General features: G+C 35.4%; 1 protein-coding gene across 1 annotated transcript in view; it reads left to right on the forward strand.

The window, feature by feature from the left end:
* The first annotated feature begins 1,208 nt into the window (after positions 1 to 1,208).
* LOC136031744 (glutamate decarboxylase-like) overlaps positions 1,209 to 27,354 on the forward strand; it is a 119,064-nt gene continuing 92,918 nt past the window's right edge. Inside the window, exon 1 of the mRNA XM_065711466.1 lies at positions 1,209 to 1,350. Coding sequence (XP_065567538.1) covers positions 1,233 to 1,350 — 118 coding nt within the window. The 5' untranslated portion in view covers positions 1,209 to 1,232. The remainder of the gene's footprint in view (positions 1,351 to 27,354) is intronic.

Genomic DNA, 27,354 nt, shown 5'->3' on the forward strand with positions numbered 1-27,354 from the left:
ATATTCTCTATGTATAATTTACTATGTTTTTTTTTTTCTTTTCTTTTTTTTTTTTTTTTCAGCAAGTCCCATCTCTTTTCAAATGCCGTCCAGCAATGAAACTTTCTTGCTTATATACCTCAACACATAAATTTATGTTAGTTTCGTATGCTTTTATGCGAGGGAGAATCAAACAGTTCGTGGTAACGAACTGTAGTAAGGAGCGACCCGGCTCAATAGCAACCAAAACTCTAAAAAATGGGTTTTGATATCAATAGCTACATCGAAAGAATCGCATTTTAATGCTGATTTTAAATATATAAGTTTCATCAAGTTTAGTTTTACCCATCGAAAGTTACGAGTCTGAGAAAATTTGCGTTATTTTAGAAAATAGGGGGAAACAGCCCCTAAAAGTCATAGAATCTTAACGAAAATAATACCATCAGATTCAGCGTACCATAGAACCCTACTGTAGAAGTTTCAAGCTCCTACCTACAAAACGTGGAATTTTGTATATTTTGCCAGAAGGCAGATCACGGATGCGTGTTTATTTGTTTGTTTTTGTTTTGTTTTTTTCCCATGGGTGATCGTACTGTTTTAAAAAGAAGACTTGAGAGAAAGAGTCAAACTTTAGCGTAGAGAGCGGGGCGTTGGTGAGAAAGAAGCCCCTTTCATATACGAAGTAATTTCTGTTCGTTTTAAGTTTTAATGTCGCTCCTTACTTTCAATTAAAAAAAACTTGTTTTTTTATTTAATTTCACAACAGAGATGATTATAATCTATGAGTTGTTGCTTGAGCTATACTAAAGAATTAAGCAGTTAAGAGTTACAAGAAAATTCCAAAACAAAAACTATAAAAACATATTCAGTTGGAACACGTAGTTAATTAAAACGAACAGGCTTTAGGAATCACACCAAGGAGTTTTAGTTTTAGAGACTTCTGAAAGTTTCAAAATTTGATCCTTTTTTACAGTCAAAAAACACATTTAATATAAATCCATGAGCTTCAGAATTCAAATGAGATATTGATTTTCTACTTTATTGGCTAGTAATGGAATTAGAAAGCCCACACTTTACCCATCCATTGGTGCAAAAATACCTCTCTCTTCTTTGATTTGCTGCTATAAAATAAATTTTGACTCCCCATTGGGTAAGAATTTCGAAAGTCGCTCCTATTGGCTGAGGTAACAGCTTGCGCTTTCTAAGACTAAGTTGAAACATTCAGTTGTAAAATAATTTCAGATATATTCGAGATGTCTTGTGTGAAAGAACAGCTTAAGGGAGAGGTGAAGAAGCCGGTGGTGGACCTGAAAGATCCCTTAAGATCTTTGAATATATCTGGAAAAGATATTGGAAACATGATTTATACTGGTAAGCTTAGGAAAAATTTTCGTTTTAATTCATTTTTACATCATCTCCTTTCAAATTATTCTGGTAATCCATTTTCAAGGACACAAAGCGAGATTTCCGTTATAAATTCATGTGTTAAAAGTTGTGCTTTAAGTGTGGTGTTTGGTGTGTTTTTGTTTACATAATTTTTGCAAGCCAATGACAATGCTTCTTATTTATGGAGGAATAAAATTTAATTGAAATTAGAATCTTATTCACAAGGGAATTTGCATCGAATGAATTGGCTAGTACGATGAACGTATACTATTCAAAACAGGATTGGTTCTTTTGTATGAAATTTTAAGCTTATAACAACAATAATATGTTTTTGAGTCACAACATTTTTACAAGTAAATTCTCTGTTTCTCTGTCCTGTGCTTAGCATAAAAACAACATATCAACTTTTTATGGTGGACAATCATGATCGCACGAACATATTATAGCCTCTTCGGGAACCAGCCTCAGACGAACCGAGTGTAATATTTTGATTTTATGTGAATGTAGAAATTTATGCTACAAATTCAATTGATTTTGTCTTATATTCGAAAGATTCTGTTTTCATTTCTAAGCTTCTTATGACTTTTCTTTCATGTCAGAAATAAGTTTTTTTTTATTCTTTTATAAAGAAATAATTTGTCTGTGTAGTCTGTTCTTAGCTTTCAAAAGCCCAAGACCTACTTTAATCAACATGATCATTACCAAAAGCTAAGGTTATATCCAGGGGGGCTCAAGCCTCCCGCCCCAGAGTTTTGTCCGACTCGTAAAACATAATAAAATTTTTTAAACACATTTTTGATGTGTTTTTAAAGCTAATTTATAAAATCCTATCGGACCCCCCCCCCCCCCCCCCCCCGAAGAAAAATCCTGGGTACACCTTTGCCAACAACTGCGCTATTTTTATTCTACAATTTCCCTTTAACCAGCCCAGAGGAGCCAATTGCCTATATTTTTGACGATTCATTTGATCTTTTTCACGATTGAGGCATTTTTCATAAATTGTCTCAGTCAATGTCTTCAGTTCATTTCAATTCAGGGATATAACAGGTGATGAGACACATATTACATATGAAACGCCCAAAATCAAGTAACAATCAGAACAATGGATGAAAACAAATGAAATTAACAATTCAAAAAAATGCTCAACTATAATAACGGTTTTTAGGACCGAAATGAGGTGTCCTATTACTTTTGGAGCCAAAAAAAAGAAAAAAAAAGTTACAGCTCCATTCAATTTTTGGAAGAGACATTTATTGACATTTTATACCACGCTCTTTCTCATTTATGACAATGTCAAAGGGATTGACCAAAAAATACCACGATTTTACACTACCTTAAGATAGATAAAGTGGATAGCTTCACTTACCTTGGTGCATCATAGACAGTGAAGTACCGTTGCCTTAGTAAAGAACGGTGTTTTTTTTATCTAGATCAGAGCAACAATTGCCAATAACTGCGCTATTTTTATTCTGCATTTTTTCCTTTAACCAACCCAGAGGAGCCAGTTGCCTATATTTTTGACGATTTATTTTGACCATTTTCAGGATTGAGCCATTTTTCATAAATTGTCACCGCCAATGTCTCCTCTTCAAGTCATTTCAGTTCAGGGAAATGGCAGGTGATGAGACACGTATTACATATGAAATACCAGAAATCGAACGACAATCAGAACAATGGATGAAAACAAATGACTAACAATTCTAACAAATGCTCAACAATAACGACGGTTTTTGGGACCAAAATAGGGTGCCCTATTGCTTTAGGAGCTAAAAAAGACAAAAAAAAGTTATATCTCCAATCAACATTTAGAAGAGATTAATTAAGAAAAACAAGTTTTTTTAACGGAAAGTAAGGAGCGACATTAAAACTTAAAACAAACAGAAATTACTTTGTATACGAAAGGGGATGCTTCCTCCTCAATGCTCCGCTCTTTACGCTAAAGTTTGACTCTTTCTCTTAACTCTACTTTTTAAAACAGTAAAAAACTATACTGTTTAAAAAAAAAAAAGTACAAAAAAACAACAACAAATAAACACGTGATCTGCGTGATCTGCCTTCTGGCAAAAAAAATACAAAATTCCACATTTTTACAGATAGGAGATTGAAACTTCTACAATAAAATTCTCTGATACGCTGAATCTGATGGTGTAATTTTTGTTAAGATTTTATGACTTTTAGAGGGTGTTTCTCATTATTTTCTAAAATAAGGCAAAATGTCTCAGGCTCGTAACTTTTGACGGGTAAGACTAAACTTGATGAAACTTACATATTTAAAATTAGCATTAAAATGTGATTCTTTTGATATAGCTTTTGATATCAAAATTCCATTTTTTAGAGTTTTGGTTACTATTGAGCCGGGTCGCTCCTTACTGTAGTTCATTACCACGAACTGTTTGATATTAATTCACATTTTATACCCTGCTCTTTCTCATTTATGACAATGTCAAGGGGACTGAGCAAAGAAGTACCACGAATTTACACTATCCTTGGTAATATAACAATGTTTTTCTAATTATTTACATGTATTTTTTTATATAGCCAATTGATTGTTAAACAAAAATGGTCCTCGAAGACAATTTATTTCCTAGTATTTATAGCTTTACTGTATATGTAGTTTTTGACCAGCTATTTGATGGTGTTCATTGAATATTCCTATGGACTGGAGAGAGGATGAAATTTTTTCATTTTCCCAGATACGGTTAGTCACTGAAGCGTGTTTTGTTTGTTTATGGTTTTTCTTTTCAAAATGTTGACTCTGTCAAAGCAGTGGTCGTAGACTATCAGGAGATGCCTCGTCAAAACTGAAATTTCTCCAACACATTTTGGCGGGAAACAGAACTATGGTCCAGAATAGTGGGAAGAGGCCAAAATGCCAACCAGCAAACACTTTAAGACTGCCAATCGGTTTCAACCTATCAAAGGGCTACGTTAATATCCTCCTAGTTTCAAAAGCCATGGCAGCACGGAGTGGCACATTATTGCCTCAAAATATATATTTCGTTACTTGACGGGAGTATTACTATTATATCATTAGTGCAGTAAGTATTAGTACGGGAGTATTACTATTATATAGTATTACTATTACGGGAATTAAAAGTACTAGTGTCGTTTTTAAGTAACCAAAAAATTGAAGAGTACCTAGGCACCCTCCCCCACCGTTTTTCCCCAAAATCATGCGTTCAAAATTTTGAGAGTCATTTTGTCCATCATAGTTGAAAGACCCAATAACTATGACTTTGGGTATAACATATCCCCCTCACAGCCCCAGGGGATAGGTCTTTAAGTCATAAAATGTATCCACTTTTTACGTATATTATTTTTTATTGGTATCTATATATATATTTTTGGGTGGCGGGGGGAGGGGCGAATTTTGCTGATGGTTTTTCTAAGTGGGAATCTCCCATGGGAGGGAAGTTTCGAGGGAGTGAACTTGTCAGAGAAAATTATAAACTGGGGGAATTTGCCAGGATTCATATGCACAATTCTTTTTATATGTCTTGCTTTCTCATTTCCGTCTCAATTTTACGCAGAGAGTTGTTAAAGAATAATTGTCCTGGGGAGATTTTCACCGGAATTGAATGGTCTAGAGGATATTCTCTTTGGGAGGGGTTTCTTTCTGGAGATGGGGTCAGATTTTCTGGCACTATTTAAAAAAAAATCAGAAATTAAATAAAAAAACAAGTTTTATTCAACTGAAAGTAAGGAGCAACATTAAAACTTAAAACAAAAACCAGATATTCTTATGCATATGAAGGGGGTTTCCCCCTCCTCAAAACCTACGCTAAAGTTCAATTTTTTGTCCCAATTCCTTAAGAATGACTCCTGAAACACAAGGGCCTTTTAATTAAAGCATTAAGACGCTTTTTAAAATTACTAAGAAACTTTACTGCAGTGTATACTGCTGTGGAAAAAACTTCACTGCTATGGATGAACGTATAGAACCTGGAACAAACATACATTAAAATTAATGACGAAGTCAAGCTTAAAACAGACATAAATTACAACAAATAAGAATAGGACTACACCTCCCCACCATCCCAATACCCTCTAGAGGTTAGAGCCTTATTTGTGACTAACCGGAAACAAAATATATTTTATACATATTTTCGTTCATTATAAGATCGAAAAATCAAAATTTGTCAAGACTTTCAGGAATTGATATTATTGCATTTCAAACATTCAGTCTAGTTTCGTTGGTCTGATATTAAGTAAATTTTTAATCAAACTGCTTTCCGTATCTTTCTTTACATTTTTATCAATATTCCTTATCCTTTCTTGTATTTTTACCTTTGTCAATGTTCGTTTTAAAAGTGCTACTTAGACATTAGTTTTCTGTATATTGGAATGAAATATAATCGAAGGAAAGCAAAAGAGATTGGGCCACGGCAAAGTAGCGTTCTTAGCCATTTTTTAGAGCAAAACAAAACTTTGGCTCAAAGAGGACCAAAAGCCAATCGAGTAGATAAAGGTAGCCAATCTGTTTAGAATTATTGGAAAACTATATATGAACTGTGGTGCATTCGTTCCTAAGGAGGTACAGTCTCTACAAAATAAACGGTCAATATAGACCATTATTTTTAACGCTTTATTAGACAGAGCTGATTTATCTGAAGCATCATAAAATTATGCACTATGGCGTATAATTACGCATCAGTTATTACGAAAGATGGATAGTGAATTTTCCTGTGGGCGGAGAAGGTAGCGCCCGTGGTGCCTAATAAATTGAATTTTATTCCCAAATTTCGTAACTTTCTGCGAGTCTTCAGACAATGCTGAAGGAATGCTGAATTTATCCTCTAATATCCCTTCATTCTGAAGAATTTTTTTGACAATAGGAGTCATAGCTCCTCTTTTATTGCAGAAATAGCTTTGGCGTGCTACAAAAACTGCTTGTCTGCTTAAAAGGGGAGCGAGGGGGTGCCGTAAAATTCATGTGGACATTTAAGTTCCCACACCCCTTCTGATTAAGGTTTGAAGGGGTACAAAATTTTATAGATTATTAATCATTTTTAACGCAGAGTTATGCGGATATTAAACTTGAACGTAGAAAGAAGGGGCGAAGGAGGGAATGGTAGGCTCACTCACATTTAAGAGAGTATAGGATGAGATAGTTCGCAGTTACAAATTGTAAGTAAAGATAGAACCTTGTCAACAGAAACCGAAAAGTCCTAAAACAAATTTTTGGCCGCAGTTCATGCAACAATACAATCTATTATTTTTACTAGTGCTACTTCTAACAAATTACCAAACGGGTAAAGACTAGCTAGCATTTATCGTTTCTAATCTAGCAACTATTATTAATTTTGAAGTTGCTCAGCAGTAGCTTAAAAAATAAATATAGTACTAGATTTTACAGTCCCTGCCGCCTCTGCTGATCTCCGTTTCGGTAATTACGTATTATCCAGAACATACACGAGAAGACACGTTAGAGGACAACTATCCTGAGCTTTTGCAGACCCTTCCTGCTTACCTTCCCAAAATTTCTTCGGGTACCTGTTTAGAGCTGGGTCAGCTCCGGCAGAGCTTACATAGTCACGCCCCTGACCCGTGTTTCAAACCAAATAACCAGCGACACCAAAACTCGAACCCCTGCCCTCACGGACAAAGGGTTTATAGTCTAGCATGCTAACCAATCGATTAGGGTGGCATTTCAGAGCAGAAGCAGAAACGTTTAGCAAATGAAAATTCGAAGAACTTTAGAAAAAAGGGTTAAATTCCCACAAAATGCGGTGCAATCTTGACCGAAATTATGCAATAAAATTTGATATAAATAACAGCCCTAAAACCTCAATATACGAAATATTAAGTCTCTTATTTTTACCGAGGAGGATGGTCATTCATACTTTTTTCCCGGGGGTTATTTCATCAAACTAGTTGTCATGATTTTTTTGAAGATGACTCACTTGAGTGGAGATTTAAAAATCTATTCCTTTTAAAGCAACAAAACAGATTACAAGAAAGTGCCGAATTTTAGCATTTTTATTCGTAAACAGTAAGTTTGGCCCAGGCATATCTAAAATTTTATCGAACAAAGATTTAGACGGAAAGGAGTACACAAGGCCTTAAAACTGTTTTATCCCATATATTCTGACTTTACAAAAGAGTTGACTAAAATGTATTTAATGAATATTCAGATTCAACTTCTGACCCCCCTTCATTAGGGGGGAAGGGGGAAATGCGTGGATGAATAAAGGATGAAGCATGTGGTATGGGGACAAGACTTTCCATTTTAGTGCAGAGACAATAATCTATTATGAATGACTGTGCTTCAATTCAAAAATAAAATAGCCTACTGCCTACGCTAAATGAGCTTATTTTCTCAGAGTTTTCTATATAAAGCTGAATTTTGCTGTAAAGAGAGAGATTTAATAGAGTGATAGCCCTCGTTACACCGAGGTTAATTTTAGTTTGGTACTAAAAACAACCAGAATTAAAAAAAAATTATTTAAATAAAGCGAAGACAGGCGAAAATTCTTACCAAGAACAAAAACAATTCCGTATGAGAGAGGGGTTGCCCCTTCCTCATCAGCCCCCTTTACCTTGAGGTTTCATTTTCCCCTTTGCACTAATGACTTAAGGGAATACTCAAACACAATCGCCTTTTCGCTTTTTTAAGTACTTTTTACAATGTCTCAAGAATGGGGAGTTTAATGACGGGCATTTACTTTAAACACTAAATTTTGTATACAAAAGTTTTGAACAGTAATTTGCCAGTAAATTTGAATAGTAATTTGCAAGTAAAAAATAAATAGTAATTAACCTATGAACACTTTTGTTGGACACATACATACTTTCGGTAAAGTGCTTTCAAAGTTTAGAGCAGAGATAAACTCCCCTCTTGTTCTTTTTGTTTCGATTTTTCTGTTAACTTTGCAACCTCAAGAGCCAAAGCCTTCTCTCTGTCTTCTTAGTTTTTAATAGAGCTTCAAGGTTTTGCCTCAGCAACATCCTCAGCAATATTAGCAACATCCTTGACTGTTGGTTGCAAACCTGATGTTTAGTACCCGGTAGCAAACCCGGTGTTTTATTAGCGAAGGATTTTAACATCTGTTTCCCTTCTCTATCCTGTAAAGCAAAATAAAATTCTGTCAATACGGATTAAAAACCTAAATAGATAAACACACTAAAGAGAAACTATTTGGTTAAAAAACAACAAAAAATAACGACAAAAATAAGGGTTGAGATAAGGGGACAAACACCTCGTACAAGGAATACTTTGCTTGTTTTAAGCTTTGCTGCCTTTCTCAACTTTCATTGAAAAAAACTTGTTTTCCTTTTAATGTAATATTCAGAGGAAACAGAAGCTTACATTCTTTTTCAGTTATTCAAAATAATTTGTTATCTTATAATTTTCACACAAAAGTATTTTGGATAAATTTGGGCTAAAATTGTCTGAGAAGGACCCTCATACTTTAAATTCTAATTCAACTGACTCCAACCCTATTGTTAAGACCTCTGGCATGACAAAATTACACCAAAAACCCCTTCCATCCCATAAAATGACACCTATCTATAGCTATCCTTCTCCGAGAAAATCATAATTGTGTGTCTTCATATATGAATAGATAAAAGCCACAATCTAGGCTTCTCAGACATGTTGAAACTAAAGAAGGATTTTCCATAGATCGCACCCTATTTTACGATTGTTTTTTCCTATTTTTAAGAAGGCAAATTTTCTTATGCTAATAACTTTTGACAATTGACCTAAACCTAACTAATTTCAAATGTTTGGAATTACTATAAAAATAGATAATTCTCATTATGTGCATATGACTTTTATTTAGTTTTCGAACTTCCATATTTAACGGTTTTACTTTTTGCACATGAGGGTCAAGTTTTACTTATCAATAATTATCATGATAGATTTGATTAGTAATAGCGTTGTAATGTAAATTAGTTAGTCGTTAGAAAACCTGCAAACATATTTGCTAATGTGACTGCAAACATTTTGTTAGTAGTTTGTTTGGCTTTGTATTAAGTAAGTAAAAGCAATTACTGGTAATTTCAGAGCAGAGGAAAAACCGAATAGATACAAATTTTAAAAAAATACTCTGCATATTGTCATTATCACCTCTCCATGTTTGAATTAGCTGGCTTACAGGTAGATTATCTAATGTAGTTGGAAATAATGAAAACAAATTTGCTGATGTGATCATTAAGTAATTCAAAATAATTAGTTGTAATTTCAGAGCGGAGGAAAAACCGGATAGATAAAAAAAAATATGCAACATATTGTAATCGTCACCTCTCCATGTTTGAATTCGCTGGCTTAGGTCTACAGCTGGATTACCTAATTTATTTGCCAATAATATAAACAAATTTGCTGATGTGATCACACAAAGGAGTTTAATGACGGGAATTTGCTTTAAACACTAAATTTTGTATATAAAAGTTTTGAGCAGTAATTTGCAAGCAACATAAATACTCCCCTACATCAAACAGTTCGTGGTAACGAACTGTAGTAAGGAGCGATCCGGCTCAATAGTAACCAAAACTCTAAAAAATTGAATTTTGGTATCAATAGCTACATCAAAAGAATTGCATTTTAATGCTGATTTTAAATATATAAGTTTCATCAAGTTTAGTCTTACCCATCAAAAGTTACGAGCCTGAGAAAATTTGCCTTATTTAGGAAAATAGGAGGAAACACCCCCTAAAAGTCGTAGGATCTTAACGAAAATGACACCATCAGATTCAGAGTATTAGAGAACCCTACTGTAGAAGTTTCAAGCTCCTATCTACAAAAATGTGGAATTTTGCATTTTTTGCCAGAAGACAAATCACGGGTGCGTGTTTATTTGTTTGTTTGTTTTTGTTTTTTTTTCCCAGGGGTCATCGTATCGACCAAGTGGTCTAGAATGTCGCAAGAGGGCTCATTCTAACGTAAATGAAAAGTTCTAGTGCCCTTTTTAAGTGACCAAAAAAATTGGAGGGCATCTAGGCCCCCTCCCGCGCTCATTTTTTCCCCAAAGTCAACGGATCAAAATTTTGAGATAGCCATTTTGTTCAGCGTAGTCAAAAATCATAATAACTATGTATTTGGGGATGACTTACTCCCCCACAGTTCCTGGGGGAGGGGCTGCAAGTTACAAACTTCAACCAGTGTTTACATATAATAATGGTTATTGGGAAGTGTACAGACGTTTTCAGGGGGATTTTTTTGGTTTTGGGGGTAGGGTTGAGGGAGGGGGCTATGTGGGAGGATCTTTCCTTGGTGAAATATGCCATGGGGGAAAAAATTCAATGAAAAGGGCGCAGGACGAATCTGGTCACGTTAGAAAAAAACGTCAAATTCAGAGCTTAATATACAATGCTGGGTGTTCGGAGCCTCTCTATTATGGAGTATAATTTGAAAATAACACAACTATACGAGCGATAAAACATATATACCACAACCATAACTCAAGTAACGAAAGAACTGCTAAGAGATAACACAACTATAAAGCGAAAACAAGTGAAAACTAACGGGAAAATAAACGAACTGAGAGGTGGAAGGGGCCCAGAGAAAAAATATAATCCTTTTTCAATTTTGACCCTAACTTCCGCAAAGGAGTAATAATGTCAGAAGCCCCGAAATACCGAATTATTTTCTTTTCAAACAGTTCGTGGTAAAGAACTGTAGTAAGGGGCGACCCGGCTCAATAGTAAACGGAACTCTAAAAAACGGAATTCTTTAGCGCTAAGATCAAAGATAAAATATAAGATAATCTGTAAAATAAAATCTAAAACTAACAAGTAAAAAAACATATATATATATATATATATATATATATATATATATATATATATATATATATATATATATATATATATATATATATATATATATATATATAGATATATATATCAAACAGTTCGTGGTAACGAACTGTAGTTAGGAGCGATCCGGCTCAATAGTAACCAAAACTCTAAAAAATTGAATTTTGATATCAATAGCTACATCAAAAGAATCGAATTTTCACGCTGATTCTAAATATATAAGTTTCAATTAATTTAGTCTTTGTCATTAAAAGTTACGAGCCTGAGAAAATTTGCCCTATTTTGGAAAAAGGGGGAAACATCCCCTAAAAGTCATAGAATCTTAACGAAAATCACACTATCGCATTCGGCATATCAGAAAACTCTATAGCAAAAATTTCAAGCTCCTATCTAAAAAAATGTGGAATTTCATATTTTTTGCCAGAAGACAAATCACGGTTGCGTGTTTATTTGTTTGTTTGTTGTTTTTTTTTTTCTTTTCCCCAGGGGTCATCGTATCGACCAGGTGGTCTTAGAGTGTCGCAAAAGGGCTCATTCTTACGGAAATGAAAAGTTCTAGTGCCCTTTTTAAGTGATAAAAAAATTGGAGGGCAAATAGGCCCCCTCCCACGCCAATTTTTTTCAAAAGTCAACCGATTAAAATTTTAAGATAGCCATTTTGTTCCGCATAGTCGAAAACCATAATAACTATGTCTTTGGGAATGACTTACTCCCCCACAATTCCTGGGGGAGGGGCTGCAAGTTACAAACTTTGACCAGTGTTTACATATAGTAATGGTTATTGGGAAGTGTACAGACGTTTTCATGGGGATTTTTTGGTTTGGGGGGTGGGGTTGATGGGAGAGGGCTTTGTGGGAGGATCTTTCCTTTGAGGAATATGTCATGGGGGATGAAAAATTCAATGAAAAGGGCGCAGGATTTTCTAGCATTACTATAAAAAAAACAATGAAAAAATAAACATGAAAACGTTTTTTCAAATGAAAGTAAGGAATAGCATTGAAATTTAAAACGAACAGAGATTATTACGCATATGAGGGGTTCTAAAAATAATTTAGCATAAAGAGCGAGGTATTTAGGAGGAGATAAATTCCTCGCTCTTTATGCTAAAATATTTTTAGTAATTTCAACTGTTTATTCTACGGCCTTTTTGATTCAGGGGTCATTCTTAAAGAATTGGGACAAAACTTCCGATTTAGTGTAAAGAGCGAGGTATTAACGAGGGTACAAATCCCCTCGTACACATAATAAAAATATAAGAATATAAAAGTTTGTTACGTAAGTTAATTCTTAAGTTACGTATATTTTTTACTAATAAAAACGTTCGTTGAAAATTAAAAGTTCTAGTAGCCTTTTTAAGTAACTGAAAAATTGGAGGGCAGCTAGACCTCCTTCCCCACCCCTTATTTCTCAAAATTGTCTGATCAAAACTAAGAGAAAGCCATTTAGCCAAAAAAAATTAATATACTAATTTCATTTCAATAATTTATGTGCGGAGATCCAAAATCAAACATGCATTAATTCAAAAACGTTCAGAAATTAAATAAAAAAAACTAGTTTTTTTAACTGAAAGTAAGGAGCGACATTAAAACTTAAAACGAACAGAAATTACGAACAGAAAAAAATAAATAATAAAACATTGGAGCCGTATGACCATTATATAGGCAACGTTACAACGTTGCCTTTGAAGGGGTGGTCGAATAAACTGTTTGAGAGGATCAATTTTATTAAAAATTGAAGATTCTGGTACCATTTTCAAGGGTAAAAGGTGATTGAAAGACTGCAAACCCCTATCTCACGACTTCTCTGTACCCAAAAGACGCTTAGTATGAATTTTGAGATAGCCATTTTGCTTAGAATTGCCCAAAGATCAAACAATTAAAACTCAAGTGTTTACTCCATATAAGGGTTATATGGTTTACTCCATAAGGGTTTCCTTCCTCAATACATCACTCTGTCTGCTTAAGTTTGACTCATTTTCAAAGTTCTACTTTTAAAATTAATGATAAACTTTAGCGCAAAGTACCAGAATGACGTATTGAGTATGGGGACAGAAATTTCTCTTTTAATACTGAAGACTGGAAGACTATAATTGCTGCTTATTTAAGCTTTGCTGTCGGTCTTTGCTTTCATTATTTTTTTTTGTGCAATATTCACAGCGACCAAAAGCTTACATAGGTACTTTTATAATGGCTTAAATTAATTTGTGGTTTTATAATCATCACACGATATAATGTTGGCTCCATTCGGGCCAAAATTGTTTGAGAAGAGCCCTTAGACTTAGAATTTTCATTCAAAAGACTCCCCTCCCGATATTTATAACCTCTGGCACGATAAAATTAAATACAAACCCATTCCGCCTCGTAAAAAGACTCGAATCTGCAGCTATCCTTTTCAGAGAAGAATCAAAAGTTTATGTTTTTATATATGAGTAAATAAAACCAACACTCTAGGGCTCTCAGACATGATGAAACTAGGGAAGAATTTTCCAATAGTTCATACTATAATTTAGGATTATTCCTCTTTTTGTATTTTTTTAAATATGTACATTTTTTCATGCTAATAGCTTGTGACAATTAACACCAAACCTTATCAAATTTAAATATGTTGAACCAGCACAAAATCTATTTATGCTCATTATGAACCTATATGGTTTTCGAACTTCTATATTTTAGGGGTTTCCCTCTTTACAGACGGTGGAAAATTTTTATTAACAATTTATTAATTATCAATAATGTTATTAATATTTTACTCATTTTACTAATAATATCATTGTAAAATGGATAAGGCATCCGTCAAACACCTAAAAAACATAATTGCTAGTGTGATTGCAGACATTTTGCTAGAAGTTTATTTGGGCTTCTATTAAGTAATTAAAAACAATTAATAATAACTTAAGAGCGGGAGATAGAATAGATAAAAGAAAATTGTAACATAGTGCCATCTTTCCATGTTTGAATTAGCTGGCTTACAGCTGGATTACCTAATATATTTGGTAATAATGCAAATAGATTTGGTGACGTGATCACTAAGAAGGGGATAACGATTCTCTTGTATTAAATGATAACTTGGCCAAAGGTCCCTGCTTGATCCATTCAGGGTTTCTCCAAATGTTCTTTTTTAGGCTCGCTTATTCTAGTTCTGAACTTCGAATTAAAATTTAAGTTTGCTTGTTAAGCTGTTAATATTATATTTATACAGTTCCGTTGCTTTGATTTTATTGTAGCATTTCTGCCAATGTTAGACAGGGCTGCCCGTAGAGAGAAATTTTTTATTGGGTACTGTGATAGTACCCAAAACGCCTTAATAAGACAACTTCAATCTACCCATCAAAAGAAGTTTCCAAAAGTTTTATCTCCCAATATGTAACTGCTTTGATCATTTCCGTGAAGACAATAGATTGCAAGAGGGTGAAATATTCAGTCAAACACTTCGTGGTAACGAACTGTAAATAAGGAGCGACCCGGCTAAATAGTAACTGAAACTATAAGAAACGAAATTTTTATACAAATAACTATATCACAAGAATTGAATTTTCATGCTGATTTAAAAATATATAATCATTAAGTTTTGTCATACCCATCAAAGATTATGAGCCTGAGAAACTTTTCCTGAAACTCGAAAACAAGGGGGTGAACATCCCATAAAAGCCATAGAATCTGAACGAAAGTCACACCATCAGATTCAGTCTATTAGAGAACCCTGCTGTAGGGGTTTCAAGCTCCCATCTTCAAAAATGTGGAATTTTGTATTTTTTCCCAGAAGAAAGATCACGGATGAGTGTTTATTTATTTCTTTGTTGGTTATTTTTTTCTTCTTTTCCCAGGGGGTGATCATATCGACCCATTTGGCCTAGGGCATCGGGATAGGGGTCATTCTAACGGAAATAAAAAGTTCTAGCGCCCTTTTGAAGTGACCAGAAGCATTGGAGGGCAACTAGCCCTCCTCCTACTCCACTTCTTTCCCAAAATCACCCGATCAAAATTTTGAAATAGCTGTTCTTTTCCCCATAGTTGAAAGGCCCAATAACTATGTCTTTGGAGATAATAGGACCCCCACAATCCCTGCGGAAATGTCTTTTAGTTATAAAATTTGCCTATTGTTTACGTGCAGTATTTGTCATTGGAAAGTATGCGTGCATTTTTCAGGTGGGGAGGAGAGGTGGAACTTTCTTCTGGAGGGATTTTCAATGGGCAGAATTTACTAGGGCGAATGGAAGTTTCGAGGGGGTTTAAGTTTTTAGGGGAAAGATTATACTGGGGGAATTTGCGAGAATTCTTATACGAAACTTTTTTTGATATGTCTTACTTTCTCGACTAATTTTTTCGCCTGGACATCTTAAGGGTAATTGTCAGGGTAGTTCACCAGGATTGAGTTTTCCAGGGAATATTTCAACGGGAAAGGGGACTTTTCCCCCAGATTTCCCTGTGTTATTTAGAAACGATCAAAAATTAAACGATCAGAAATTAAATAATAAAAACAAGTTCTTTCTGCTCAAAGTAAGGAGCAACATTAAAACTTAAAAATGAATAGAAATTATTGCTGATACGAGGGGGGTTTCCCCGCCCTCAACGTCTTCATAATTACGCTGAAGTGTAAATTTTGTCCCAGTTCTTTCAAAAGACTCCTGAAAGACAAGGGTCGTTTGATTAAAAAAATAAGCAACTTATTTATAAGTACCGAAAAACTTTACCGTGAAGAGTGAGGTGTTGAATAATTTCAGTCCGTTTTAAGTTTTAGTATTGCTCCTTACTTTGAGCTGAACAAACTGTTTTTTTCTATTTTGATTCCAACTTAAAGCGAGCGAAAATTACTACAAATAGGAGTCTGGATGCTGTCCACCCTCCTACTCTTAAAGCTCTAAAGTGTTTTGCGTCATTTGCGCTTTACTGAAAAACAATATTCAGAAAGGTTTTTCATTATAAATTTGTAGGATTTTTTTTTTAAATAAAAATATTATTTCTGCTAAATAAATCATTATATATTAAACATTCAGTTCGTTTTTATTAGTGCTTTCCAGTCATCTTGATTAGTATCGTTATTTATTTTTGTTTTTTGTCGGTGTTTTGAAAAGTTTAAGTACACTGTTAAAAATACATATAGTATTCAATAAAAAGCAAAAGACACAATAGGCCTTAGAGCTTTCATTTTGGGAGAAGAGGGCAGTGGTCACAATTATGTTTGTAGTAATTTTTTTTGTTATAAGTTTTAATTTTTTTTCTCGTATGACTCTTGTGACCTGCTACATTCATTTATATTAGTACTACGAAAAGAGTCATTAAAAGTAACAATCGGTAATATGTTATGAGAGCGGAGAGGGAAATATCGTTTTCTCTGGTTTAGTCGGCTCTCTGTGGCCCTGCCAGTAAGCCTGTTGAATGGCCATCAGCAATAGCCATCTCTGTGGCATATACATGATAGGAATGCTAATTGTCAATATCAGTTCCATTATAAGATGATGGGCTGCCAAAAACTATGCATTTTGGCGATCCACCTAGGGCCAAACGAAAACCGACACGTCCTAGAGTTGAGTGGAAAGAGGTGGTAAGAGGAGATTTAAATGGAGTAGAAATGTTACAGAAGGCAGTGAAATTCTGAACAGAACAAGATTAAAAAAAAGTGTATTTAATTGTGTTCGGCTCCGGTGGCAGTTTTTCAGTTACTTACTCGACCACATTGTAGCCCTTTCCTCCTAAGTACTGGATAACCAAATGAATCGTCACTAAATCAAACAAGATTATGACTTTGATCTCTATGCTTTGAAAAATGTTAGTTAGTTAGGGCATTAAGTTGAAACTTTCAGGACATAGTGAAGGGGAAGTTGAACTAACCAAATCGCGCTTTGAACCTTGAAAATTGGGCATTAAATTCTTATTTTTTAAAACAGGTCTATTGGGGTCGTTATATGGATGACGTAATTTCACTTTGGAATTATGGGGAAGCTGAACTTCGGGGCTTTTTAGATCATCTTAACGCTTATGACCGAAATTTGCAGTTCACCCTAGAAGTTGAAATTGAAAAGAAACTACCGTTTTTAGATGTGTTAATTATTCTTAATGCTGATAAACTGGATTTCACTATCTATCAAAAGCCAACACAAAACAATAGATATCTTCACTTTAATTCAAATCACCCCCCAGAAGTTAAAAGAGCAGTTGTAACTTCCCTCATTGATCGTGTCCTGAATATTTGCTCCGATTCGTATATAAATGCAGAAATAAACTTTATCAGAGATATTCTTTTAGGTAATGGATACCCCATTCCTTTTGTCAATAAAATAACTAACCGTAGAATAAAAAGAAATTCTTGTAAAATCGAAGAAGATATTTCACAATGTGAGGCTACTGATAAGCCCTCAAATATTGTCTATCTTCCGTATATCCCAAAAATCATATTATGGGGAAGCTGAACTTCGGGGCTTTTTCGATCATCTTAACACTTATGACCGAAATTTGCAGTTCACCCTAGAAGTTGAAATTGAAAAGAAACTACCGTTTTTAGATGTGTTAATTATTCGTAATGCTGATAAACTGGATTTCACTATCTATCAAAAGCCAACACAAAACAATAGATATCTTCACTTTAAACAAAATTAAAAAATATTTCCACAAAAAATAATCTGTACGTAGTTTTTACTAATAATTTTAAAATCATTAATTTCTTAAATTCCGGTAAAGATAAGACCCCAGTTACTCGCCAAAGAGGGGTCTATCAAATACTCTGTGATTGTGGAAAATACTATGTCGGCAGGACCCATCAGAATCTAGAAAACGGTTACAACAGCATAAAAAAGACATAGACAAGGCATTAATTTCAAATAGTTCCAACAACTCCTTTCATTCTGCTTTAGGTTGGCATATATTTAATAATCCGTCCCACACGATACTTTTTGAAAAATCTTCACTCATCAGTAATGAATTGGAGATAAAACAGGTGGTTCGAGAATCAATTGAAATGAATCTCAAAATAAATAATAATAATATTTCTTTGAACAGGGAGGGGAATACTCACTAAATTCTTTATACTCAAATTTAATTAAAAATAATATAACAAAATATTTTACTAAACCGATTTATAATAGTATTGAACCAGCTACGAAAAGGCCTTTGAGACAGGCTGCTAAAAAAGCAAGGTTGGCTCTGAGAAATTGCATTTAATCACTTTGTTCTCTTTAGTTTGAATGAATTTATATTCTCACTTCATTCTTTTTGTCAGTCCTGGTTGAACTTCGTTGAAGTAAGGATGCTAAGGCTGTTTTTTTTAAAAGTTTTATAAAAACATTATTTAGTTTTAATTCTCACAATTTAATGTAAGTTTATTTATGTATACATATTTTCTCTCTTGTTCTCGTATTGTGCTGAAGACGGCCCTTAAACATAGGGCCGAAATATTCACAGAACTGATTTCCACTGTCTTGAAAAGATTTTCCCTATTGTTTCTACTTTGTATTTGTTTGTTAAATACTAAAACTGGACAAAAAACAAATCTGAGTATACTTAACGTACCGTGTGTGTGTCGCAGCGGAAGCTGCAAGGCTTATTTTTTACTGTTGTATCCAAATCACTGTTTAGCGCACAAATTTGAGCAATTGTAGCACTCAAGCAACTCTCCGTGCTGGCAAAGTTGCGGGGGTAAAAATAGTAGCAATAGTTAACAGTGAACTACAACACCAAGCTGCCTAAAGCCAACTCAGCTGCGTACCCCATCCTGTGCCTCAATATATCGAAAGTTTCACTTTTTACCCACTCCCCGGAAGTCCTAATTCCCCACCCCGTTTGTCCTCCCGCCCCGTTTGGAACAACCTACGTTTCGTTTGACCCCACATAGATTGCCAAAAAGAATACTCTTAGGCTATAGGTCGTCACTCATCTGTAAATCTTGTCCTAGCCATGTCAACCCTTCATTCATTATAGGCAGAAAAAGTGCGATAAAACCACTGAAATAAGAAGCTGAACAAGCTGATCTTAGAGATACTCACCTGGCTTCTCAAGTGCCCACATTTCGGAGCTTTACTAACCACTGCCCTTGCAATAGATTCTAATATTCTAATCTTGGTTTGCAAACTTATCTTCCAATTCTTTCCAACGTTTTAAACAGCATAGAAAAACCCCTGGGCCTTGCCTATTCTAGTTTTTAGATCCTCGCTGCATCCACCATCTTTACTAATCGTATTGGTGAAAAAGCCATGAAAATGGCCATGAAGGAGGAGAGGCAGCGAATAGGAGCAAGTTCATGTTTTGATCTGTCTTTCGGCTCTCAAGTTTTATAAGAGAATTTATTGATCTTGACGGATCATTATTCATTATAAGGATTCAAAACAGTTTTACAACGTAGTTCTTACTTCCACAGGGGGCCACACCACACGCTCAATATTACTGCTGTGCAAAGATTATCTCTCCCCAAAAGGCTGGTCGAAATCCAGTTTTTATGGCACTTGGTATTAAGCAAGTGACATATAGCAATCGCCGATTCTGTCGGTCTGTCGGTCTGTCTGTCAGTCTGTCAGTCCCGGTTTTGCTACTTTAGGCACTTCCAGGTAAGCTAGGACGATGGAATTTGGCAGGAGCATCAAGGACGGGACCAGCTTAAATTAGAAATAGTCGTTTTCCCAATTATACCATCTGGGGGGGGGGCCGGTTATTTCGGAAAAAAATAGAAAAATAGAAGTATTTTTAACTTACGAACTGTTGATCAGATCTTAATGAAATTTGATGTTTGGAAGGATATCGTGTCTCAGAGCTGTTATATTAAATCCCGACCAGATCTGGTGACATTGGGGGGGGGATATGGGAGGGTAAACCTAAAATCTTGGAAAACACTTAGAGTGGAGGGATTGGGATGAAACTTGGTGGGAAAAATAAGCACAAGTCCTAGATACATGATTGACATAACCGGAACGGATCCGCTCTCTTTGGGGTAGTTGGGGGGGGGGGGGGGTAATTCTGAAAAATTAGAAAAAATGTGGTATTTTTAACTTATGAACGGGTGATCGAATCTCAATGAAATTTGATATTTAGAAGGATATCGTGTCTCAGAGCTCTTATTTTAAACCCGACCGGATTTGGTGACATTGGGGGGGGGGGAGTTGGGAGGGGGAAACCTAAAACATGGAAAACACTTAGAGGGGAGGGATCGGGATGAAACATGGTGGGAAAAATAACCACAAGTCCTAAAAACATGAATGACATTATTGGAACGGATCCGCTCTCTTTGGGGTAGTTGGGGGAGCGGTTAATTCTGAAAAATTAGAAAAAATGAGGTATTTTTAACTTACGAACGGGAGATCGAATCTCAATGAAATTTGATATTTAGAAGGATATTGTGTCTCAAAGCTCTTACTTTAAATCCTGACCAGATCTGGTGACATTGGGGGATGTTTGGGGTGGGGAGCCTAAAATAATGGAAAACGCTTAGATTGGAGGGATCGGGATGAAACTTGGTGGGAAAAATAAGAGCAGAAGTCTTACATACGTGATTTACATAATTGGAACGGATACGCTCTATTGGGGGGGGGGGCTAACTCTGAAAATAAGAAAAAATGACGTATTTTTAACTTTTAACGAAGGAGTGATCGGATCTTCGTGAAACTTCATATTTAGAAGGACCTTGTAAATCAGATCCCTTATTTTAAATGTCAACCGGATCAAGCGTAATTGGGGGGGGGGGGCAGTTTGGGGGGGGGGGACCGGAAATCTTAGAAAATACTTAAAGCGGCGAGATCAGGATAAAACTGGTTGGGAAGAATAGAAACCTGTCTAAGATACGTGACTGACATAACCGAACCAGATCTGCTCTCTTTGGTGGAATTGGGTGGGGGGTAATTTTGAAAATTGAAGTATTTGTAACTTACGAAAGGGTGACCAGATCTTAATGAAATTTGATATTTAGAAGGATCTTGTGCTTTAAAGTTCTAATTTTAAATTCCGACCAGATCCTGTGACATTGGGGGAGTTGGAGGGGGAAACCAGAATTCTTGGAAAACGTGAAAATGGGGGTATTTTTATCTTACGAATAGATGATCGGATCTTAATGAAATTTGATTTTTAGAAGGAATTCATGTCTCAGAGCTCTTATTTCAAATCCCAACCAGATGTTTTGACATTGGAGGGAGTTGGAGGGGGAAATCTTGGAAAAACACTTGGAGTGGAGCAATCGGGATGAAGCTTGTTGGATAGAATAAACAAATGTCCATGATACGTGATTGACAGAATCGTACTGGGTTCGCTCCCTGTGGGGGAGTTGGGGGGAGGGGTTCAGTGATTTGGGGAGTTTGGTGCTTCTGGACGTGCAACGACGATTAAAATTGGTAGGCGTGTCAGGGAGCTGCACAATTTGACTTGATAAAGTCGTTTTCCCAGATTCGACCACCTGGGGCTAAAGGGAGAGGAAAAATTTGAAAAAAATAATTATTTATAACTTACGAGTGGGTGATCGGATCTTAATGAATTTTGATATTTAGAAGGACATCGTGACTCAGAGCTCTTATTTTAGATCCTGGCCGGCATTAAGCCTCTTATTTTCCTTTTTAAATCAATCTATTGATTCATAGAATTTTGTTAGAGCTCATGCCATATGATCTCTTGGCTATTAGCTCTTCTCGCCTCGTCACAAGTGCCATATGAGCTCTTAGCTCTTGTTCAAATCGTTAATTACCCAGAAAACAACCACATTGCGTTTAAAGTTAAGGTCGTTTTCTTACGATTGGTCTATTTGTCATTGTCCGGTGTGCGCATGCTCTCTGAAAAGGCTGCTTCAGAAAACCTAACCGACATGAAACTTTTCTCCTTTCATATATCGGGCCCTCCCCCCTTGGCGTTCAAATAATGAAAACAACGCACCTACTGTTTGGACTCATGGAGGCTGAAACCAACCTTAGAATACATTTGAATTGTTGACATATCTAAACAGAGCATTGGGTATTAAGGGAATTCTGAGAGTATTCAGCCTTGCATATTCTCGTGAATTAGAAATAGGCGTTCGCTGATATTTTACCCGAAAACTTTGAACTTTAAAATGTCACTGGACAAAAATATATGATCGGATTTCCGGTTTTTCATCTGAAAGTAAGGTGCAACATTAAAGCTAAAAAAGAACAGAAACTGTTCATTATATGATGGGGGCTGCCCCCTCCTCGACTCTCAGTCTTTATGCTAAAGCTTGATTTTTTTCACAATTCTTTAAGAAATGCTGCTCAAACACAAGGTATCTTAAATTTCAATCAGAGGTATTTTTAAAGCACTTTGAGAGTTTCAAACAGTTACAGAACTGTAAGCAAGGAGCGGCCCCGCTCATTGTTAACCGAAACTCTAAAAAAACATAAATTTGATACCTATAGATACGTCAAAAGGAAATTTTATGCTGATTTCAAATATATAAGTTTCATCAAGTTTAGTTTTACTAATCAAAAGTTTTTTATTGTTTTGAAAAGTAGAAGTCTGAGACAGGGTCAATTTTTAGTGTAAAGAGCAGGGCGTTGAGAAGGGGACAACCCCTTTTATATAGGAAATAATTTTTTTTCGTTTTAAGTTTTAATATCGCTCCTTACTTTTAGTTTGAAAAGTTTTTTATTTAATATAGCGTAAAGAGCGAGAGTTGAGGAAGGGGCAGCCCCCTTCACAGTCAAAACGATTTCTGTTTGTTTTAAGCTTTAATGTTGCTCCTTACTTTCAGTTGAAAAAACTAGTTTTCTATTTAATCAAATTTTAGACCAGTAGACATAAGGCACATATTCTCACCACATAATGGGTCTCATCGAAAGGTGAACGTCTGAAGAAAGAACAAAAGAAAAGAACAAAAAATTCTCGGGCTCTTCAGTAATTAATATTTTTGGTTATACACTGAAGCACAGGATATATTAAGGTGTTATTAACCATAGACTTAAATATTTATAAAAAAAAGTTTAAGGAAGCCCTATATTTAAGTAAAAAGGCAAAAACATCAAAACATTTGCCATAAAAAAATAAAATAAAAAACACAGACCCAAATGAATCTATAGCCACATTCTTAGTAACGTTTGTCGGAATAGCAAAGCAGTACTAGATTATATACGAAAGATTATATACGAAACGTGCGGGAAAAGTCCTCCCCGCTAAGTTGCAGCTATGTATTGCTATTTATGAATTAGAATTGTGTTATAAATTTTCAAGCAGTAAGTGAAAAAAGGTTATAAAAAAACCTGAAATTATGAAGAAAGTTTTGACAGTAGGGTAAAGAAGAATAAAACCGAAATTTGTAACACAAACTTCCCTGATAAAAAAATAAGCAAATTTTGTCTTCAAAGGGACCTTTTAAGTAAATCCAAATCCAGTTTAGCTCATTAGAAAGCTTGTCTAGATCTAGTAACGAACTGTAGTAAGGCTGTAAAGACCCGGCTCATTAGTAAACGAAACTCTAAAAAACGGAATTTTGATACTAATAGATACATCAAAAGAATTGGATTTTTCGTGCTGATTTTAAATATTTAAGTTTCATCAAATTTAGTCTTACTTATCAAAAGTTACGAGCCTGAGAAAATTTGCTTTATTTTGAAAAATCGGGGGAAACACCCCCTAAAAGTCATACGATCTTAAGGGAAATCACACCATCGCATTCATCGTATCCGAGAACCCTACTGTAGAAGTTTCAAGTTCTTATCTACAATTAAATAAAAAAAGTTTTTTTAACTGAAAGTAAGGAGCAACATTAAAACTTAAAACGAGCAAAAATTACCCCGTATATGAAAGGGGCTGTTCCCTCTTCAACGCCCTGCTCTTTATGCTAAAGTTTTTACTGTTTTAAAAATTAGAGTTGAGAGAAAGAGTCAAACTTTAGCGCAAAGAGCAGGACGTTGAAGAGGGAACAGCCTCTTTTTTTGCCGTAGCAAAAAACAGCAAATTTGCAGTCTCCGGTATTCGTCGTCATTACCTCTAGGATTTGAATTGGCCAGAAGGGATAGCCCACAAATTTGGTTAGGAAAAAATCACCGATTTTAATGTTCGTAGGATTCATGCCTAGTAAATGAAAGATTATAAAGTGAAAGAAACTTATCTTTCCGTGAGGGCCGAGCCTCACTAATTTATCCAAGTGAACAATCCGTCCAAACTGTGCGAGGTCGGCCCAACTGCTAATCCTTCTCTACACTAAAAAGACTCTTTCTCTTAATTTTGACTCTTTCTCTTAACTCTACATCTTAAAACAGTAAAAGCCTTTAGCGTAAAGAGCAGGGCGTTGAAGAGGAAAAGCCCCTGTCATATACGGAGTAATTTCATACAAGGAAGTTTGCGCATATTGCCTTTTCGTCAGTTGTACATCCCCCTCATCATGCCCTGAAAGTTTCCACTTAATATTCTTAAGCCATTCATAAAATTAAAAATCTTTATTTCAATCTGAATGTTTCTATTTCTTATAATATCAGAAAAAAACGTTATAACCGAGATTACCGAAAAAAAATGTATCTAATTCAAATAAGATGCCTGCAGTATACTGATATGCTGCAGTATTGAACTAGCTCTCAAAGGGATTACACCTGTTTGAACTTTTGAATTGTTTGAACTTGATTCCTTAACCATGAATTAATTCAGTGACTACAGAAATTGTGCAATCTGATACTTGAATTTATCACACAATCAGATTTTTGGCGTTTTGAATTGAGAAAATTAGATACGATAGCCAAGTGTGGTGTGTAGAGAAAATTGGATATAATTTGCCTCCGCGTTAATTACGCTGTTTAGTGTAGAGAAGGATTAGCAGTTTTGCCGACCTCGCACAGTTTGGACTGATTGTTCACTTGGATACATTAGTGAGGCTCGGCCCTCACGGAAAGATAAGTTTCTTTTACTTTATAATCTTTCATTTACTAGGCATGAATCCTGCGAATATTAAAATCGGTGATTTATTCCTAGCCAAATTTGCGGGCTATCCCCTCTGGCCATTTTGAATCCTAGAGGTAATGACGACAAATGCCGGAGACTGCAAATTTGCTGTTTTTTGCTACGACAAAAAACACGTTTTTTGCTACGGCAAAAAAAGGGGCTGTTCCCTGTTCAACGCCCTGCTCTTTGCGCTAAGGTTTGACTCTTTCTCTCAACTTTATTTTTTAAAACAGTAAAACTTTAGCGTAAAGAGTAGGGCGTTGAAGAGGGAACAGCCCCTTTCATATACGGGGTGATTTCTGTTCGTTTTAAGTTTTAATGTTGCTCCTTACTTTCAGTAAAAAAAAAATTGTTTTTTTATTTAATTTCTGAACATTTTTTAGTTAATCTATGTTTTGATTTCGGCTCTCCGCAGGTGAATAATTAAAGCGAAATTTGCATATTTATCTTTTTGGCTAAATGGCTTTCCCATAGTTTTGATCGAATGATTTTGAGAAAAAAGGAGGGAGAGGAGGCCCAGTTGCCCTCCAATTTTTGGGTACTTAAAAAGGCAACTAGAACTTTTAGTTTTTACGAACGTTTTCATTAGTAAAAGATATATGTAACTTATGAATTAGCTTACGTAACAAACTTCTATATTCGTACGTTTTTATTATGTATATGAGAGGGTTCACCCACTCGTCAATACCTCGCTCTTTACACTAAAGCTTAAATTTAGTCCCCTGAATCACAAAGAAATTACTAAAAATGAAATTACTAAAAATGCTTTAGCGTAAAGACTGAGGTATTAGGAGGAGGTGAGCCCCTTATATGAGTCATATTTTCTGTTCGTTTTAATTTTTAATGCTACTCCTTACTTTCAGTTGAAAAAAACTTTTGCATATTTATTTTTTCATTGTTTTTTTTAAATAATGCTAGAAAATGCTGCGCCCCCTTTATGGAAATCTTCTTCCCCCTGACAAATTCCTCCATGGAAAGTATCTCCCACATAACCCCCTCTTCTCAAACCCCCTCCCAACCAAAAAATCCTCCTGAAAACGTCTGTACACTCCCCAAAAACCACTACTATATGCAAACACTGGTCAAGATTTGTAACTTGCAGCCCCTCCCACGGGAACTGTGGGGGAGTATGTCGTCCCCAAAGACATAGTTATAAAGTTTTTCGACTATGCTGAATAAATTGGCTATCTTAGAATTTTGATCCGACGACTTTGGAAAAACAATGAGCGTGGGAGGGGGCCTAGGTGTCCTCTAATTTTTTGGTCACTTGAAAAGGGCACTAGAACTTTTCATTTCCGTTCGAATGAACCCTCTCGCAAAATTCTAGGACCACTGGGTCGATACGATTACTCAACAAACAAATAAACACGCATCCGTGATTTGTCTTTTGGCAAAAAATACAAAATTCCACATTTTTTTATAGGAGTTTGGAACTTGTACAGTAGGATTCTCTGATACGCTGAATCTGATGGTGTGATTCTATGACTTTTAGGGGGTGTTTTCCCCTATTTTCTAAAATAGGGCAAATTTTATCAGGCTCGTTACTTTTGACGGGTAAAACTAATCTTGATGAAACTTATATATTTGAAATCAGTATTAAAATGCGATTCTTTTGATGTAACTATTGGTATCAAAATTCCGTTTTTTAGAGTTTTGGTTACTATTGAGCCGGGTCGCTCCTTACTACAGTTCGTTACCACGAACTGTTTGAAAATGTGGAACCTAGTACTTTTTGCAAGAAGACCGATCACGGGTGCGTGTTTATTTGTTTGTTTGTTTTTTGTTTTTTTCCCCAGGGGTGATCGTATCGAACAAGTGGTCCTAGAATGTCGCAAGAGGGCTCATTCTAAGGGAAATTAAAAGTTCTAGTGCTCTTTTTAAGTGACCAAAAAAATTTGGTGGCACCAAGGCCCCCTCCCAAGCTCATTTTTTCCAAAGTCAATGGATCAAAATCTTGATATAGCCGTTTTGTTCAGCATAGTCGAAAACCATAATAACTATGTCTTTGGGGCTGACTTACTCCCCCACAGTCCCCGGGGGAGGGGCTGCAAGTTACAAACATTGACCAGCGTTTACATACAGTAGTGGTTATTTGGAAGTGTATTGACCTTTTCAAGGGGATTTTTGGTTGGAGGGGGGTGTGAGAGGAGGGGGCTACATGGGAGGATCTTCGCTTGGAGTAATTTGCCATGGGAGAAGATAAATTCCATGAAAGGGGCGCAGGATTTTCTAGTATTATTTAAAAAAAAAAAACAATGAAAAAGTAAATATGAAAAAGTTTTTTTCCACTGAAAGTAAGGACCAGCATTAAAACTTAAAATAAACAGAGATTATTACGCATATGGGGATCATCTCTTCCTAAATACCTCGTCCTTTACGCTAA

Source organism: Artemia franciscana, chromosome 10 (assembly GCF_032884065.1).
Source record: "Artemia franciscana chromosome 10, ASM3288406v1, whole genome shotgun sequence".
Taxonomy (NCBI): Eukaryota; Metazoa; Arthropoda; class Branchiopoda; order Anostraca; family Artemiidae; genus Artemia; species Artemia franciscana.